Here is a 17,506-nt window from a genome sequence, read left to right on the forward strand (position 1 = left end):
CTTTTGATCACTCTTCTGGAACTGCTTTGACATCCACCTGAAGTTTGGTTCGGATTTTGAGAATGATGATGCCATTCAGTAACGTGATCTGAAAATGTTTACCCATAATGAGGCTTTCTGGGGAGAGCAGGGTAGACTTCCCCAGCTGGTTCAAAAATGACTTTAGGGAATCGGCACAGGTGACTGGCTTGGGGTAAGATGATTGTTAAGGGATATGGCTGGGGCAGGGGTGCCCACTTGTGGTTTGAACTTCCAGCTGGTGCCAAAGGAGTGGGCACTGAGGATTTTTCAGTTGGCCAGATGGGCAGAATAGGAAGAGGGAGTGCAGAGGTGTCAAAGGCGTTAGTGTTCAGACATCACAAAATGCAGTCAAGTCTAGTACAACACTGAATGTTTCCTCTGGAACTCCTGCCATCTTGGTTAGGAAAGACCCCAAATTTTCTTCATGATAATATCTTATGTTCCTTTTATAGCTACAGATGCAAGTCTCATTGCACAATATGATTGTTGAAAATGCTTGTGAAATATTTTGTAGTAAAATTGCCTAAGTTACTTTTTACAGTAGACAATGAAAATTATTGTGTGGAAGGGTTTATAATATAATGTATTATATAATATGATTTATTAAAATATATTTATTATAAATATATTACTAGAAGGGCATTTTTCTAAAAACTATGGAAATGTCATTTTCCCATTATAGCATTAAGCAATATATTCTATGGTTCATTTTCAACTCTAATAAAATTATATTTTGTCTTTATGTGTATATATATATATATACACACACATTTTTTTTTTTTTTACTTTTTTCTTTTTCTATACATTGCATCCAGATGCTATGCTTGTATTTTTTTCTTTGAGACAGAGTCTTGCTCTGTCACCCAGGCTGGAGTGCAGTGGCGTGATCTTGGCTCACTGCAGCCTCCACCTCCCGGGCTCAAGTGATTCTCCTGCCTCAGCCTCCCGAAGAGCTGGGATTACAGATGTGCAACATCACCACACCTGGCTAATTTTTGTATTTTTAATAGAGATGGGGTTCACCATGTTGGCCAGGCATGGTCTTGAACTCCTGACCTCAGGTGACCCGCCTACCTCAGCCTCCCAAAGTGCTGGGATTACAGGCATGAGCCACTGCGCCTGGCCAGATGCTGTGCTTAATACATTTTTTCCCAGTGTCACTGTAGTAAAACTTTAGGGGACACAAAAATGAGACTGTTGTTTAGAGATAATATTTTGTGACAAGAGTATGCACAAGACAATGGCAGGTATAAACGTTTTATTGTAAATATGAAAAAGGAAAAATGCTTTCATTATATTAGAGGACTTGAAATAATGTGAAGTGATTTCAACCCTTTATTTATTTATTTTAATATTTATTTATTTTTTTGAGATGGAGTTTCACTCTTGTTGCCCAAGCTTGAGTGCAATGGCGCGATCTCAGCCCACTGCAACCTTCACCTCCTGGGAGCGTGCTCCTCTATCTTTTTTTTCAGATGTTTGAGCTATTCCAGGTTTTTTGCCTTTCTACATAATTGTTTGGATAATCTTGTCAGTATCTACAAAGTGCCTTGATAGTAAATATATTAACCGTGTGTATCAATTTGGGGTAATTTCACATTTTTTCTATGTTGAGTCTATCAATAAATTGATACTGTATATGTCTCTATCTGGGTGTCTTTGATGTCTTTCATCAGCATTTTGTAGTTTTAAAATCCTGAGAATGTTAAATTAACATTTTTTTTACTTTTTTTTTTTTTTTTTTTTTGAGACAGAGTCTTGCTCTGTTGCCTGGTCTGGAGTGCAGTGGTGCGATCTCAGCTCACTACAGCCTCCACCTTACAGGTTCAAGCGATTCTCCTGCGTCAGCTTCCCGAGTATGCCACCATGCCCGGCTAATTTTTGTATTTTTAGTAGAGATGGGGTTTTACCATGTTGGCCATGCTGGTATTGAACTCCTGACCTCAAATGATACACCCACTTCGACCTCCCAAAGTGCTGGGATTACAGGCCTAAGCCACCACGCCTGGCCTTCATTGACCTTTCTATTGAGCAATCATATGTAGTATTGTATTTTTAATTTCAGGTTCCATGTGTTAATTGCTAGTGGATACAAATATACAAGATTTTTGGCCGGGCACAGTGGCTCACGCCTGTAATTCCAGCACTTTGGGAGGCCGAGGCGGGCGGATCACAAGTTCAGGAGATCGAGACCATCCTGGCTAACATGGTGAAACCCCGTCTCTACTAAAACTTAAAAAAAAAGTTAGCTGGGCGTGGTGGCGGGTGCCTGTAGTCCCAGCTACTCAGGAGGCTGAGGCAGGAGAATGGCATGAACCCGGGAGGCGGAGCTTGCAGTGAGCCAAGATCGTGCCACTGCACTCCAGCCTGGGTGACAGAGCGAGACTCCGTCTCAAAGAAAAAAAAAGAAAAAAGAAATATACAAGATTTTTGTATGTTGATGTTGTACCTTGAGACCTTTAAATTTTAGTTTGGAGACTTTTGTAGATTTTTTTTGGAATATTCTACATACAGCTATTTTGTTAGTTTCCTCTTGCTACTGGAGTGAATGCCTTAAAACAAGAAAAAATGTATTCTTGCCCAGGTATGGTGGCTCATGCCTATAACCCCAGCACTTTGGGACGCTGAGGCAAGTGGATCACTTGAGTTCAGGAGTTCGAGACCAGCCTGGCCAGCATGGTGAAACCTTGTCCCTACCAAAAATACAAAAATTAACCAGGCTTGGTGGCGGGTGCCTTTGATCCCAGGTACTTGGGAGGTGAGGCAGGAGGATCGCTGGAACCCGCAAGGCGGAAGTTACAGTGAGATCGCACCATTGCATCCCAATCTGGGAAACAAGAGCGAAACTCCGTCTCAGAAAAAAAGAAAGAAAAAACAAGTACATAATGGGTCATATACAAGGGTGAGCCTTCTTTGTTGTTGTTGTTGTTGTCGTTTGCCTTTTTTTTTTTTTTTCTTAGGGTCTCAATCTGTTGCCCAGGCTGGAGTGCAGTGGTGTGATCTCTGCTCACTGCAACCTGTGCCTCCTGGGTCCAGGCGATTCTCCTGCCTCAGCCTCCCAAGTAGCTGGGATTACAGCCATTGCCCACAACACCTGACTAATTTGTGTATTTTTAGTAGAGACAGGGTTTTACCATGTTGGCCAGGCTGGTCTCCAACTCCTGACCTCAGGCGATCCACTCGCCTTGGCCTCCCAAAGTGCTGGTATTACAGGCATGAGCCACCGTGCCCGGCTGACGAAAATAATTTTAAAGTAATGGCTAGTTCATCCACATCTATATGTACTCTCTACATACACAGTCTGAATTCAAATTCAATTATAGCCTTTTTTTTTCCTGGTTACAGAAAACAGACTCTTCTTTGAATTAATAAATAAAAGTTTATTTTTATCAACTCACTTCTCCGATAAAGAAAACGTCTTCTCTTGTCTTCAGCAGGGCTCAGATGGTACAAGAGAAAATATCACGATAATTTAATTTTTTTAATGTTACATAGACATGACATTTTAATTACTGCTTGTATCTTCTAGTAAGACCAAAGAATTCATAATTCTATATGCTGTTTCCCCATGATTAGTAGGAAAGTAGGAAAGAGAAAAACTTTTTTTTTTTCTTGAAACAGAGTCTCACTCTGTTGCCCAGGCTGGAGTGCAGTGGCACAATCTCAGCTCACTGCAACCTCCGCCTCTGGGTTGAAGCAATTCTCCTCCCTTAGCCTCCCAAGTAGCTGGGATTACAGTTGTGCACCACCACGCCAGGCTAATTTTTGTATTTTTAGTAGAGACAGGGTTTCCCCATTTTGGCCAGGCTGCTGTCAAACTACAAACCTCAGGTGATCCACCTTCAGCCTCACAAAGTGCTGGGATTACAGGTGTGAGCCACCATGCCCAGCCTAAATGTAATTCTAAGTTTTTGTTCCATTTAACAGGTACACAGACCCTAACAATGGAAATTGATCAAGCACACTTTGCAACAATTTATATCTAATATCGCTCTCTTTGAAAGGAGGTCTCCTTATGTTGCCCAGGCTGGGCTCGAACTTCTGGGCTCAAGCAATTCTCCTGCCTCATAGTCCTGAGTAGCTGGGATCACAGGCCTGTGTCACTGTGCCCGTCTAGTGTTGTCTCTTGTATGTGACAGGAACAGATACCAGACAACCAACATGAATACTTAGGGTTCCTCAATACCATTCAAAGAGGTATGGGCGAAGTGTATGCCGACATTATTATCAGTTTAAACTTTTTCATGTTCCATTTGACAATTATAATGTGTGTTTATTATGTTTGCAATTTTTCATGTTAGAATATGTGGTGACAATGTTGAAACTGACTCCACTCCTAAATTCCTAGAAAATAAGCAAAGAGTGGCCGGGTGCCATGGCCCACACCTGTGATCCCAGCATTTTGGGAGGCTGAAGAAGGAGGCTTGCTTGAGCCCAGGAGTTCAAGACCACCCTGAGCAACAGAGGTAGGCCCCATCTCTACAAAGTGTTTTGTTTTATTTTGTTTTTTTAAATTACCAGAGCATGCTGGCATACACCCGTGATCCTAGCTACTCTGGACGCTGACGTAGGAGGATCACCTGCACCTGGGGAAGTCAAGGCTGCAGTGAGCCCTGCACTCCAGTCTAGGTGACAGAGCGAGACCCTGTCTCAAAAAAAAAAAAAAAAAAAAAAAAAAGAAAAAAAAATAAATAAAATAGAATAAAAATAAAAATTATTTGTGCTGGTGATCCTGGTTACTCAGGAGGCTAAAGTGGAGGATCTCTTGAGACTGGTCCAGGCTGCAGTGAACCCCAGTCGCACCACTGCACTCCAGCCTGGGCAACAGAGCAAGACCCCGTGATTAAAAAAAAAAAAAAAAGGAATCAGGTTCAGTGGCTTACGCCTGTAATCCCAGCACTCTGGGAGGCCGAGGTGGGCAGATCACTTGAGGTCAGCAGTTCAAGACCAGCCTGGCCAACATGGTGAAACCCCGTCTCTACTAAAAATACAAAAAATTAGCCAGGCATGGTGGAGTGTCCCTGTAATTCCAGCTACTGGGGAGGCTGAGGCAGGAGAATCGCTCGAACCCGGGAGGCGGAGCTTGCAGCGAGCCAAGAGCACGCCACTGCACTCCAGCCTGGGCGACAAGATGAGACTCCATCTCACAAAAAAAAAAAAAAAAAAAAAAGAAAAGAAAATAGCAAGGGTTAAACAACTACCAGAGCACCCTCCCACCCGCCCCTTCCTCCCTGTCTCACCTTTGTTTTCCTAGGAACAGCTTACTGGAAAGAACCAGCAATGAAGAATTACTCTTCCTCATAGCACTTCATTAAGTCTAATGATCCCCACCTTGTTTACAAAAGTAAAAGCCAGACAGAGATCTTCCAAATTCGCATTCTTTGACATCGAGGATTACTGGATTGTTTGTCCTCATTGCCAGGTGCTCATGCACTGCCCCATACCTGATCCTTTCTAGCCTTGCTCCCTGCTCCACATAAAAGAAAAACTTTTCAGCCGGGCGCGGTGGCTCAAGCCTGTAATCCCAGCACTTTGGGAGGCCGAGACAGGCGGATCACGAGGTCAGGAGATCGAGACCATCCTGGCTAACAGGGTAAAACCCCGCCTCTACTAAAAAATACAAAAAACTAGCCGGGCGAGGTGGCGGGCGCCTGTAGTCCCAGCTACACAGGAGGCTGAGGCAGGAGAATGGCGTAAACCCGGGAGCTGGAGCTTGCAGTGAGCTGAGATCGTGCGACTGCACTCCAGCCCGGGCGACAGAGTGAGACTCCGTCTCAAAAAAAAAAAAAACTTTTCTTTGTGGCTTTTGGTCATGTGGAGAGCTTGTGGTTGGAGTATCCTTCCTACTGTAATAATCCTTTTGAATACAATCTCTCCCAACTAAAGTATGAATTTGTGTTTTGAGAGACGTAAATATTTTCATTATGCCATCTGTGTTGAGATCTGTTCATTCTTTTGTATTTGTGTGTGGCATAGGCTATAAAATATACTCAACAGTTGAAAATAGTTCCTACTTTAGTAAAATATTTTGAATCCTCAATGATTTGCATCTGTGTTATAATGATGTTACAGGGTAAGCGTATGTTAAGATCTCTGACTGAGGAAATACCCATTTTTACTTATTAGAGAAAAAACTATATCCATGTTGGTCTCTTGAAAATTTTATGCTAATTTTATATCCTAATAGGATCATATTTGGGTTTTGTTTTGTTTTGTTTTTCTTAGAAGGATAGATGGAGTCTCACACTGTCACCCAGGCTGGAGTGCAGTGACCTGATCTTGGGTTACTGCAACCTCCGCCTCCTGGGTTCCAGCGATTCTCCTGCCTCAGTCTCCCGAGTAGCTGGGATTACAGGCATGCACAACCACGCCCAGCTAACTTTTGCATGTTTAGTAGAGATGAGGCTTCACCATGTTGACCAGGCTGGTCTCGAATTCCTGACCTCAAGGGATCCACCGACTCAACCTCCCAAAGTGCTAGGATTATATACCCTTGCCTGGCCAACAGGATCATATTTCAATTAATTAGCACTTCAAGATGAATGCAACCTTCCAATAATAGGGATGTGAGAGAAAAGCGTATTTATTAGTACATGTGAATTCACAAATATTGCCATAAAATTATTGCCAGTAGACACGAGGCTGTTTAAATTTTGATAATTTAGTTTTACTTTCTTCTACGTTCACATGAAAAAGAATAACTTGCTCACCAAATAATCTTAACATTATTGCAAAATTGTTCTTTGGTGAAAATCAATCCAGTAGTCTTCTGAAGACTCTCTACAGGCTTTGTTATTCCCACATGAGAGAATATTAAGAAAAGAAAACACCTAAAAAAGGATCACAATTGTTAAAAGTACATTTTCTAGTTACTTTCAGAATGCATATAAAGTGAATTTGAAATTAGAGTATACTTAGAAATTATTGATGTAAGCATATTACAATGTCAACTAAGTTTATCTGAAAGGGATTTGAGGTTCATTCATCTCAAATTGGAATAGAATAACATACAATAACAAATGTAAATAAGAACTATGTAATTTACATCTATTTTTAAAAGTTTTTTTTTTTTTTTTTTAATCTCTTGCTCTGTCACCCAGGCTGGAGTGCAGTGGCAGGATCTTGGCTCACTGCAACCTCTGCCTCCGGGGTTCAAGCGATTCTCCTGCCTCCACCTCAAGTAGCTGGGATTACACGCATGCGCCACCACGCCCGGTTAATTTTTGTATTTTTAGTAGAGACAGGGTTTCACCATCATGGCCAGGCTGGTCTCGAACTCCTGACCTCAAGTGATCCACCTGCCTTGGCCTCCCAAAGTGCTGGGATTACAGGTGTGAGCCACCTCGCCCGGTCAGTTAACGCTTTTTTAAAAGCAACAATTGGTGACCTGAATTCTCACTGGCCTTAGCCCTCCATGCCCCAGGTGCTGTCACTCGGAAACTCTCTGGAGCTGAGCACAGGGTTACCTCTGTCCCTCCCATAAGAACAGGGAATAGAAAAGGAGAGGATTTCTATTCTGCTTTGTGAGCCATCAGCATGAAATTGCACATTCCACCCAGACAGGGCTTTGCAGTTCACGTATTCACTTGCCTGGTTTTTGAAGGGGGCCAGCCCCTCCACACCTGTGAGTATTTCTCCTCAGGTGGGATGAGAGACTGAGAAAAGAAATAAGACACAGAGACAAAGTATAAAGAAAGAACAGTGGGCCCAGGGGACCGGCGCTCAGCATACGGAGGACCTGCACTGGCGCCGGTACTGTACTGAGTTCCCTCAGTATTTATTGATCACTATTTTTACTATCTTAGTGAGGGGAGTGTAGCAGGGCAACAGGTGGGGAGAAGGTCAGCAGGGAAACATGTGAGCAAAGGAATCTGTATCATGAATAAGTTCAAGGAAAGGTGCTGTGCCCGGATGTGCACATAGGCTAGATTTATGTTTCTCTTTACCCAAACATCTCAGTGTAGGCACAGATCCTTTATGGGTGTCGGGCTGGGGGATGTAAGGTCTCTCCTTTCCCAGGAGGCCATATCTCAGGCTGTCTCCATGGGGGGAAACTTTGGACAATACCCAGGCTTTCTTGGGCAGAGGTCCCTGCGGCTTTCCGCAGTGCATTGTGTCCCTGGTTAATCGAGAATGGAGAATGGCGATGACTTTTACCAAGCACACTGCCTGCAAACATACTGTTAACAAGGCACATCCTGCATAGCCCTAAATCCATTAAACTTTGATTCATTACAGCACATGTTTCTGTGAGCACAGGGTTGGGGCTAAAGTTACAGGTTAACAGCATCTACAGGTTAGCAGAAAAACAGAAACAATTTTTCTTAGTACAGATCAAAATGGAGTTTCTCATATCTTCCTTTTCTACATAGACACAGTAACAATCTGATCTCTCTTTCTTTTCCCCACAGCTTTCACAGACAATCCCAGGGCTTTTTAATTAAATTGCTAAAATTAGTTTTTCATGTATGTATTTTAGAGCCTGAGTCTCTGTCGCCCAAGCTGGAGCGCAGTGGCCATTATAACTCAGTGTAAACTCGAACTCCTGGGCTCAAGCGATCCTCCTGCCTCAGTCTTCGGGGTAGCTGGTACAGGTGCCCCACCCCACAGCCGGCTTAAGGTTAACTTTAATAGCAGGAATTTTCCTGGATCTAATCATCAGCAGACTTTGCTCTGTCCCGGCAAGAGTACAGTGCGGAGACAGCTGAGTTGCTTCAGCCGCCTTGGCAGGTCTCCTGCAAAACCCGGAAAACAGGCGCTGGAAGCGAGGCGGAGGGAAGCGCAAGCCCCGCCCCACCCCGCCCCGGCCAGGCCGCCCTGCTGCGACCTCTCCGCTGCGCGCGCAGTTTCCCACAAACCCGGAAGCGGATCGCGTGGAGTGAAGGTCACGCCGCGGCGCGTGAGTTTCCCTTTGTGTAAATTAAAATCTGAGCTTCCCAGCTCCCCCGCGCTTCTGTACCCGGGATCTGAGAGGCCACACAGACCTTGAAATCCTGGCACCGCTCCCTCTACCCCGACCAAATTCAGGCGTCTCTGTGAGAGTCCCGCGGTCGCTTCCCTGTGTGTTTAAATCGCTCGGCGGCGGGTCCTGTCCCCCGTCTTTCTGCCACAGGGCCATGTAGTCACCTCCTATCGAGGAGTTTTCCTGCTTCAAATTCTTCTGTGATGCCTACATCCGCCCCGCACCGCGTAAAGTCCTCCCCCGCTAGGTGGATTCCGGTCTATCAGGTCCCCCAAGCCTCGCCTTTGTTGACCCTGGAGCGCAGCGCTCCAATCGCAGTCCAGGAGAAGCCGCGTCTTCTGCCGAGTCCTGGGATTCTGCAGACGCCACCCCTCCCTTGATCCAGACCCTCCTTGATCCGGGGCCCCGCTACTTCCCAGGCCTCCTCTTCCCAGCCACCGCTTCTCCTGACCCTGGGTGTGGGGAGGTGACTTACTCTGTCTTTTGGCATCCAGTGTTCTTGCAGTCTAAATAACACCCCACTGAAAAGGTTCTTCTGCATGTGGGCATCTGATCCCAATTCCTTCCATGTGCATGTGTGCAGAAAGAGAGATCTGGAGAGCGAGGGAGAAGAAAGAGAAACATCTTGAAGGAGAAAGGAAGATTGAGGGAGAGCCCTAAGCAGATGGCAAAGTAGAAAATGGATGGGGCATTTGCAGAGACAGCGAATGAAGCCGAGAAAGTAGCAGGGGGAGAAAAGCAACTGAAGAAATGCAGAGAAAAGTGCCATCTCCGGAGAGATGAAGGACTGCAAGATAGTGAGAGGGGCAGCAAAGTGGGAAGTTCCTCAGTTTGAGAGTGGGGGAGAGGAGGAGGGATTTGGAGCCAGGGCAGACAGAGCAGCGTAGTGCTGGGACAGCAAGAGGGGTCAGCTGGTGACAAGGAGAGCAGAGGGAGAACCACACCAGGGGGAGGGCTGGGATCTCCGGGTGCCAGAGAGTGGGGACAAGGGGTGCAACAGGAAAGAAGGGGTTTAACAGGGAGAGCAGAGGGGGAACAGAGACAGGGAAAGAGGCAGGACCGGGCACGGTGGCTCATGCCTGTAATCCCAGCAGTTTGGGAGGCCGAAGTGGGTGGATCACCTGAGGTCAGGAGTTTGAGACCAGCCTGGTCAACAGGATGAAACCCCGTCTCTAATAAAAATACAAAAATTAGCCGGGCATCGTGGCACGCGCCTGTAATCCTAGCTACTCAGGAGGCTGAGGCAGGACAATCGCTTGAACCCTGGAGGCGGAGGTTGCAGTGAGCTGAGATCGTGCCATTGAACTCCAGCCTGGGCGACAAGAGCAAAACTCCGTCTCAGAAAACAACAACAACAGCAACAACAACAAAAAGTAAGAGGCAGAAATAGGTGGAGATTGGGATGATCAAAGATTGAGCAGAAAGTTTGGAAAAGGTGTGGAACAAGTTGCCAGAATGGAGCAGAACAGGTGGAAGAGAAGGAAGAGAAGGAATAAGGGGAGAAACATTAGGAGAAGAGAGAGGCTCAAAGTGAGCAGAATCTTAGGGGAAAAGTAAAGAGGGGGAAAAAAAGCTAGAGAAAGAAGGTGAGAATGATAGATGCGTACAGAATGAGGGAGGGAAACACAGTAGTGAGAATAGAGGGAACCCTGGGTGCAGATGAACGGTGAGTTGATTGGCTATTATGATGAAGTTGTGACATTGATTAATCTGATTATATGAAATGTGCTTTAAAAATACAGATGAAGATGAGATGTGCAAAACTCCTGTCTGTGAGGCTGGTGCATTTTATAATTCTTGGCATCAGATTTTAGCTTCCACTCACATTCCCTATTCAGGCACAGGTCAGTGACTTGAGTCATTCAGGTGTGGGTCACCCACTTTCCTTTTCCTGGGATGGGGTATGGTGTGGGCAAATGTATAAGATAGCAGGAAAACCAGTGTTCTTCCTACTCTTGCAATCAACACAATAATGAACACTTAACACAGAATGCTTCATATCTGTTGAAAAAAATGTGTGGGGATTTCTTCCCACCAATAAGCAATTCGTCAGACACCGCCTGGGGGATCTGTAATTTCACTCAAGTTGACACTGTCTACATGGAGTTAGCATCAGATCCCACAGGTTGGGGGCTCAGTTCCACAAGCCTGCCCCTATTTCATGTGCTGGTTGTAAGTTCCAGGTTGGGATCTGAACTTCAACCAAACATCTAAAAATTGAGGATTCCCTTGACCCTTTGCTCAGATTTTATTAATTTGTTAGCCTGGTTCACAGAACTCAAGGAAGCATTTGTTTAGTTTTATCCATTTGCTATGAAGAATATTGCAAAAGATACAGATGAATAGCCCGATGGAAGAATCCTCCTAGCAAATTAATCAAAAGAAGGGGCTTTGGGATACCCTGATTTTTTTTTTTCTTTTTGAGACAGAGTTTCATTCTTGTTGCCCAGGCTGGAGTGCAATGGTGTGATCCCAGCTCACCACAACCTCCACCTCCCAGTTTCAAGCATTTCTCTTGCCTCAGCCTGCCAAGAAGCTGGGATTATAGGTATGTGCCACCATGCCCAGCTAATTTTTGTATTTTTAGTAGAGATGAGGTTTCACCATGTTGGCCAGGGTGGTCTTGAACTCCTGACCTCAGGTGATCCACCTGCCTCAGCCTCCCAAACTGTTGGGATTACAGGCATGAGCCACCATGCCTGGCTGACACTGGCAGTTTAGATATGCCAATGAGAAGCTATCACATGCATCTTTTAAGTGGAATAAATAGAGTTCGGTACTGTTTGAAGTTCCAGGCATCCAATGGGGGACTTGGGACATGTCCCTCATGGATAAGCAGATTCCACTGTGTTCTGTATCTGGCGCTGAGCACCAAGGCTCTGTGTCCTCCATTTCTGAGTGATTACATGAGTCTGGGATCCATAGAGATGGGAGTGGGGCTGTGCTCTGCATGGGGTTTGGTCAGGGCTGGGTCTGGCCCTGAAGGGGAGCTTAGTCCAGGCCAGCTCCCCACTGCTGCAGCATGCATGTGGGCATCCCTAGGAGGGGAGCAGATTCTGAAGAAAAGAGTAAAAAACTCACTTGTTGTTCTTTCTGTAGGAGTTTCTTGTCCCTGCATCAACTCTGGTGCAGTGGATAGCAGAGGACATTTTCCACAGGGTGAGGTCTAACCTGTGTGTGTGGTTGTGGCACAGGAAGAGGGTGTGATTCTAAGCCCTAAACAGCATATTTTTGACATTTCGGATTGACTTCTAAAGAGTCATGCTGTGTGATGAAAAAGCCCAGAAGAGAAGGAAGAGGAAAGCAAAGGAGTCAGGGACGGCTCTTCCTCAGGTGAGGTGATATTCTTGGTGGATTTTTCTGTCTCCTTTGTTTCAGAAACGTTGGGCCTTGGAGTTGGGAATCTTCTCTGAGTCTGACAGGTTTGCTTGCACTCATCTATGCCTTCCCTCAGTGCTGAGACCAGCTCGGTCAGGGGGACCCTAACCTACTGGCGGTAGAGGAATTAAAGACACAGACACAAGACAAAAGTAGGATCAGGGGCCAACAGCCTTTACAGCTGAGAGCTGCAAACAGAGTTTGACCCATGTAGTTATTGACAGCAAAACGTTGATAAGGATTGTTTCTATAGATTATAGATTAACTAAAAGCATTCCTTACAGTAAACAAAACATTCTTAATGAGGAGTAGAGAAACAGGCTCTGGCTAATTATCTGCAGCAAAAATGTGTTGTTAAGGCACAGGCCACTCATGCTATTGTTTGTGGCTTGAGCAGTTTTCCACTCCGGGCAGGCCAGGTGTTCCTTGCCCTGCTCCAATAATCCAACAACTTGTAGCAGTGTGCGTCATAGCCATCACAAGCATGTTTCATTGCTGCAAAAATCCTGTTTATGGCCAGTTTCTTTAAAGCCTGTTTATGACAGGCTTAGGGCCTGTTGCTAGCATGTCCCCCTTTCTGTTTTTGCAAAGCGATAAAGGCAAAGGCTGCTTTGTCATGGTGGGTTACTTCTCACAGGATTTGGGATCCAGATCTGCAAACTACACAAAGACAAACAACACAGATTAAAAGCACAATCATCGTTGAAATCAGAGCCTCCAAGTGTCTCGATCCGTTTTAATGGGTTAATAGCTGCTAATCTGTCTGCAGCTCCTTCAAGCTCTTTAGTTCCTGGAATTAGCATCAGATGTGCCTGAGAGACTTGAAGTACTTGTTCCTTCAGTTTTGCAATATCCAAAGATAAATTTCCAGTATGACCCTTTAAATGTCTCTTAACTCTTTCCTACTCTTGCTCTGTTTCATTATACAGATGAGGAGTAATGTAAGAATCAGAAGTATTCCAATCACATTGTAACCGCATTCTATATTCTAGACTAACTAACTACTCGATCTCCTAGCCACATTACAGTTTGTTGGAAATCACTGATTTGATTAGGTAGTTTTTGGTCTGTATTAGTTTGGGAATTCCACAGCAAAGTAGAATTTTTCTGCCGATTATTTACATAGTCTGCTGTTTGTACTGTGGAATGCAAAGTAACTCCAGCTACTGTGGCAGTAGCTGTGACAGCAATCAATCCCATGATGATTAAAATTAAAGTGGCAATGAAACGCCGAGAGCACCTCAAATTCTTTTTTCTTTTTGAGACGGAGTCTCGCTCTGTCACCCAGGCTGGAGTACAGTGGTGTGATCTCGGCTCACTGCCATCCCTGCCTCCCGGGTTCATGCCATTCTCCTGCCTCAGCCTCCTGAGTAGCTGGGACTACAGGTGCCCACCACCATGCCCAGCTAATTTTTTGTATTTTTAGTAGAGATGGGGTTTCACCATGTTAGCCAGGATGGTCTTGATCTCCTGACCTCGTGATCAGACCGCCTCGGCCTCTGAAAGTGCTGGGATTACAGGTGTGAGCCACCACGCCCAGCTGAATTCTTTTGAAGAATTTCAGTAATAATATGTACAGAAGGAGAGGCTTCCTAAGGACAGGAAAGCTTTATGGGTATCCATACTCCTTCTTGGGCTGTTACCACTAAAATAGAATGATCAATAGTATACAAGGAAGAATTCACACAAGAAAACAATCTACATTCTTGACAAGTCACATGATAGTTAGGGACATCAGGTTTTTTTTTTTTTTTTTTTTTTTTTTTTTTTTTTTTTGAGACAGAGTCTCGCTCTGCCGCCCAGGCTGGAGTGCAGTGGCGTGATCTTGGCTCACTGCAAGCTCCGCCTCCCGGGTTCACGCCATTCTCCTGCCTCAGCCTCCCGAGTAGCTGGGACTACAGGCGCCCGCCACCTCGCCCGGCTAGTTTTTTTGTATTTTTTAGTAGAGACGGGGTTTCACCGTGTCAGCCAGGATGGTCTCGATCTCCTGACCTCGTGATCCGCCCGTCTCGGCCTCCCAAAGTGCTGGGATTACAGGCTTGAGCCACCGCGCCCGGCCGGGACATCAGGTTTTAAATCACCCACTACAAACAGGAAAGGAGGCCTTATTGTCAGTCTTGACATGGCTGCAACTGGGGGGTCCTCACGTTCCTCCCAAAAATCTCTTCCTCAGCATCTGGCTCATGATAAGGCTTCAGGTGTCTTGATGATATCCAAATCGGCTGCTGGTTTTGGCCTGGAGATACACAAGCATAACTTCTACCCCAAGTTATTATTTTACCTATTTCCCAACTTTTTGTTATCGGATCTCTCCACCAAATCAGTTGTTGCACTTCCATCTTTGCAGCTGATTTCTGTAGATGCTGTTAGTTGCTGATAGCATCTGGACTTTAGGCAGGCTCAAAAAATTTAAAGTCAATAATGCTAGATTCAATTGCATATTTTGGGTTCTATAATCACTGTTCCCCCCTTTCTGTTTTTGTAATTGCTATTTTAGGGGGAGATTCATTCTTTCCACAATGGATTGTCCTTGTGAATTATATGGGATGCCAGTAATGTGTTTAATATGCTATAGAGAGAAAAATCTAGCTGGAGCTTCACTAGTACAGCCTGGGGCATCATCTGTTTTAACAGAAGCTGGAATGCCTATCACTGCAAAGCATTGCAGAAAATGCCATTTAACACAGGCAGAAGATTCCCTTGTTTGACAGGTAGCCTAAACAAAGTGAGAAAAGGTATCTACACATGCATGCACATAAGCCAATTTACCAAAAGAAGGAACATAAATGACATCCATTTGCCAAAGACAATTAGGTTCCAATCCTCGAGAATTAACTTCTCCTGTAAAAGATGAGGAATGCACCATTTGGCAAGTTGGGCATTGCTGGATAATAGCTTTAGCTTCTTCCCAGGTAATGCTGTATCTGCATTTGAGACCAGAGGCATTAACATGGGTTAAATTGTGAAAGTGTCTAGAGTTAGATACTGCAGTAGCAACTAGGCAATCAACCATTTGATTCCCTACAGTTAAAAGTCCTATAAAGTGTGTGTGAGTTCCAATATGAGTAATGTAAAAGGGTGCATTCTATTCCTAACTGGTTTGTAATTGGGTAAATAAAGTCATTAGTTGTTAATCTGTATGAAATCGTAACTGAGCGTTTTTAATTAATTGTGTGGAATGGACTACATATGAAGAATTAGAAATTACATTGACAGGCAGCTTAAAAGCAGTCAGTAGCTTAATTACAGCTACAAGCTCCTTTTTGAGCTGAAGTATAGGGTGTCTGGAAAATTTTAGTTTTTGATGCAGAATAAAAAGATTTACTATTACTAGACCCATCTGTAAAAACATTTTCAGCACTTTTAATTTGTTTAAATTTAGTTATTCTAGGGAGAATCTAGTTAATTTTAAAAATTGAAATAATTTTGTTTTTGGAAAGTGATTATTAAGAACACCCACGAAATCAGCTAACTGGGTTTGCGAAGTAAGATTATTTATAAAGGCTTGTTGTATTTGTGCCTTCGTAAAAGGATCATATCCATGCAATTTCGCAATTCCATGCAATTTAGCAATTCAAGTTCTCCTATTGCCTATCAGAGTAGCAATTTGATCCAAATAAGGACTTAGCATCCACGAATTAGTATGGGGAAGAAAGAGCCATTCTACCAAGTCCTGCTCTTGGACAATAACACCAGTAGGTGAATGCTGAGTTGGAAAAATCAGTAAGTCTAAAGTCTTTTCTGGATCTACTCTATTTATTTGAGCTTTATATACTTGTTTTTCAATCAGTTGTAACTCTGCCTCAGCCTCCTTTGTTAATTGCCAAGGGCTAGTGAGACTAGGATCTCCTTTAAGGATAGAAAATAGATTACTCATTGCATAAGTAGGAATGCCTAGAGCAGGTCGTAACTAATTAATGTCCCCTAGTAATTTTTGAAAGTCATTCAGTGTTTTCAATTGATCCTTACATATGATTACTTTCTGTGGCAGTACTGTAGTGTCATTTACTAAGTAGTGTCATTTACTATTGTAGTGTCATTTACTCCCCAAGTCGGAGTAAGGAGTACTTGTCCTGAATTTCGTCAGGAGCTATAATTAAACTGGCACGAGAAATCAAATTTTGTAAGTGATTGTAACATTGGAGTAATATTTCCTGAGTGGGGGCAGCACAAAGAATATCGTCCCATTGTTTTCCTTTTTTGCATTTTGGACATATTCCAGGCTTAGCAGTTATCTTTTTCCCCCCAAACTGGTGGCCTGACTTGGTGATTTTTTCTACAGCCTTTTTTAGTATGACCATGTTTCCCACATTAAAACAAGCTCCAGGAAATGGAGTATTTCCTTTACCCACTTTCATTCCTGCCATTGCCTGGGCTAGCAGAGTAGCCTTATGCAGATTACCTCCGATACCATCACAAGGTTTAACATAGTCAACCAAATGTGCTTTTCCCCTAATAAGTCGCAGAGTGACTTGGCACTCAGGATTGGCATTGTCGAAAGCTAATAACTGCAATACTATGTCCTCAGCAGCTGAATCTGCGATCACCTTTTTAAGAGACTCCTGTAATTTAGTTATAAAACCTGTATACAGTTCTTTCAGTCCCTGCTTTACAGCACTTGAGGGGTATTGTTCCCGCCTGAGGTGATTTTTTTCCCAAGCTCTAATGCACAGTCCTCTAAGCTGCTCTATGGCATCATCCTGCATAAGCCTCATCTGCCCACCAAGTTTTAAATTGTAAGAACTGAGCAGGAGTTAGACAAGCTCAAGTAAGTGCATCCCAATCAGTAGGAATCATTTGAATGGAGACAGCAACATTCTTTAACAATCCCATTACAAAAGGAGAACCTGGTGCATATTGATTAATAGCTTGTTTAAATTGTTTAAGTATTTTAAAAGGAAGAGGCTCAAATGTAGCCATAATATTCCCCTGTTGATCAGGTGGGTGTATTCTAACAGGGAACTGCCAAGCATCCACACCACCCTCTCATCTAGCTTCCTGGATTCCTGCCTGAATAGAACCGAGAGCAGTCCCTTGAGGTGCTCCTTGAACAGTCACTGGGGCAACTACTTTTCACCCAGTGTCCTCTGGAAAAGAAAGATCTGGAGGGTCAGGCCACTCTTTTTCTTCAAAATGATGAGGGGA

At 44.1% G+C, this 17,506-nt stretch overlaps 1 protein-coding gene and 1 long non-coding RNA gene across 16 annotated transcripts in view; one reads left to right on the forward strand and one right to left on the reverse strand.

Annotated features, from left to right (window-relative positions):
- Nucleotides 1–7,707: 7,707 nt before the first annotated feature.
- LOC139360186 (uncharacterized) lies at nucleotides 7,708–9,796 on the reverse strand. 2 transcript variants are annotated; one of them, XR_011617395.1, is made up of 2 exons: nucleotides 9,459–9,796; nucleotides 7,708–8,756 (listed from the first exon to the last, which is right to left on the reverse strand). It is a non-coding gene; the product is annotated as an uncharacterized lncRNA (long non-coding RNA). The 2 variants fall into 2 exon arrangements; XR_011617396.1 differs by lacking the exon at nucleotides 9,459–9,796 and adding an exon at nucleotides 9,006–9,329.
- Nucleotides 8,817–17,506, forward strand: part of LOC105497072 (zinc finger protein 480) — an 88,314-nt gene continuing 79,624 nt past the window's right edge. For 2 of the 14 annotated variants that reach the window (XM_071086119.1, XM_071086120.1), the window contains exons 1-4: nucleotides 8,841–8,920; nucleotides 10,141–10,827; nucleotides 11,413–11,531; nucleotides 12,083–12,316. Coding sequence is in view for 11 of the 14 variants with exons in the window: in XM_071086115.1 (XP_070942216.1) it covers nucleotides 12,245–12,316 (72 nt within the window). In the remaining 3 variants the exon portion in view is untranslated. Of the gene's footprint in view, nucleotides 8,921–10,140; nucleotides 10,828–11,412; nucleotides 11,532–12,082; nucleotides 12,317–17,506 lie in introns of those variants that run through there. The other 12 variants (XM_071086110.1, XM_071086118.1, XM_071086111.1 and 9 more) reach the window with 12 other exon arrangements.

The sequence above is a fragment of the Macaca nemestrina genome, chromosome 20 (assembly GCF_043159975.1).
Source record: "Macaca nemestrina isolate mMacNem1 chromosome 20, mMacNem.hap1, whole genome shotgun sequence".
NCBI lineage: Eukaryota > Metazoa > Chordata > Mammalia > Primates > Cercopithecidae > Macaca > Macaca nemestrina.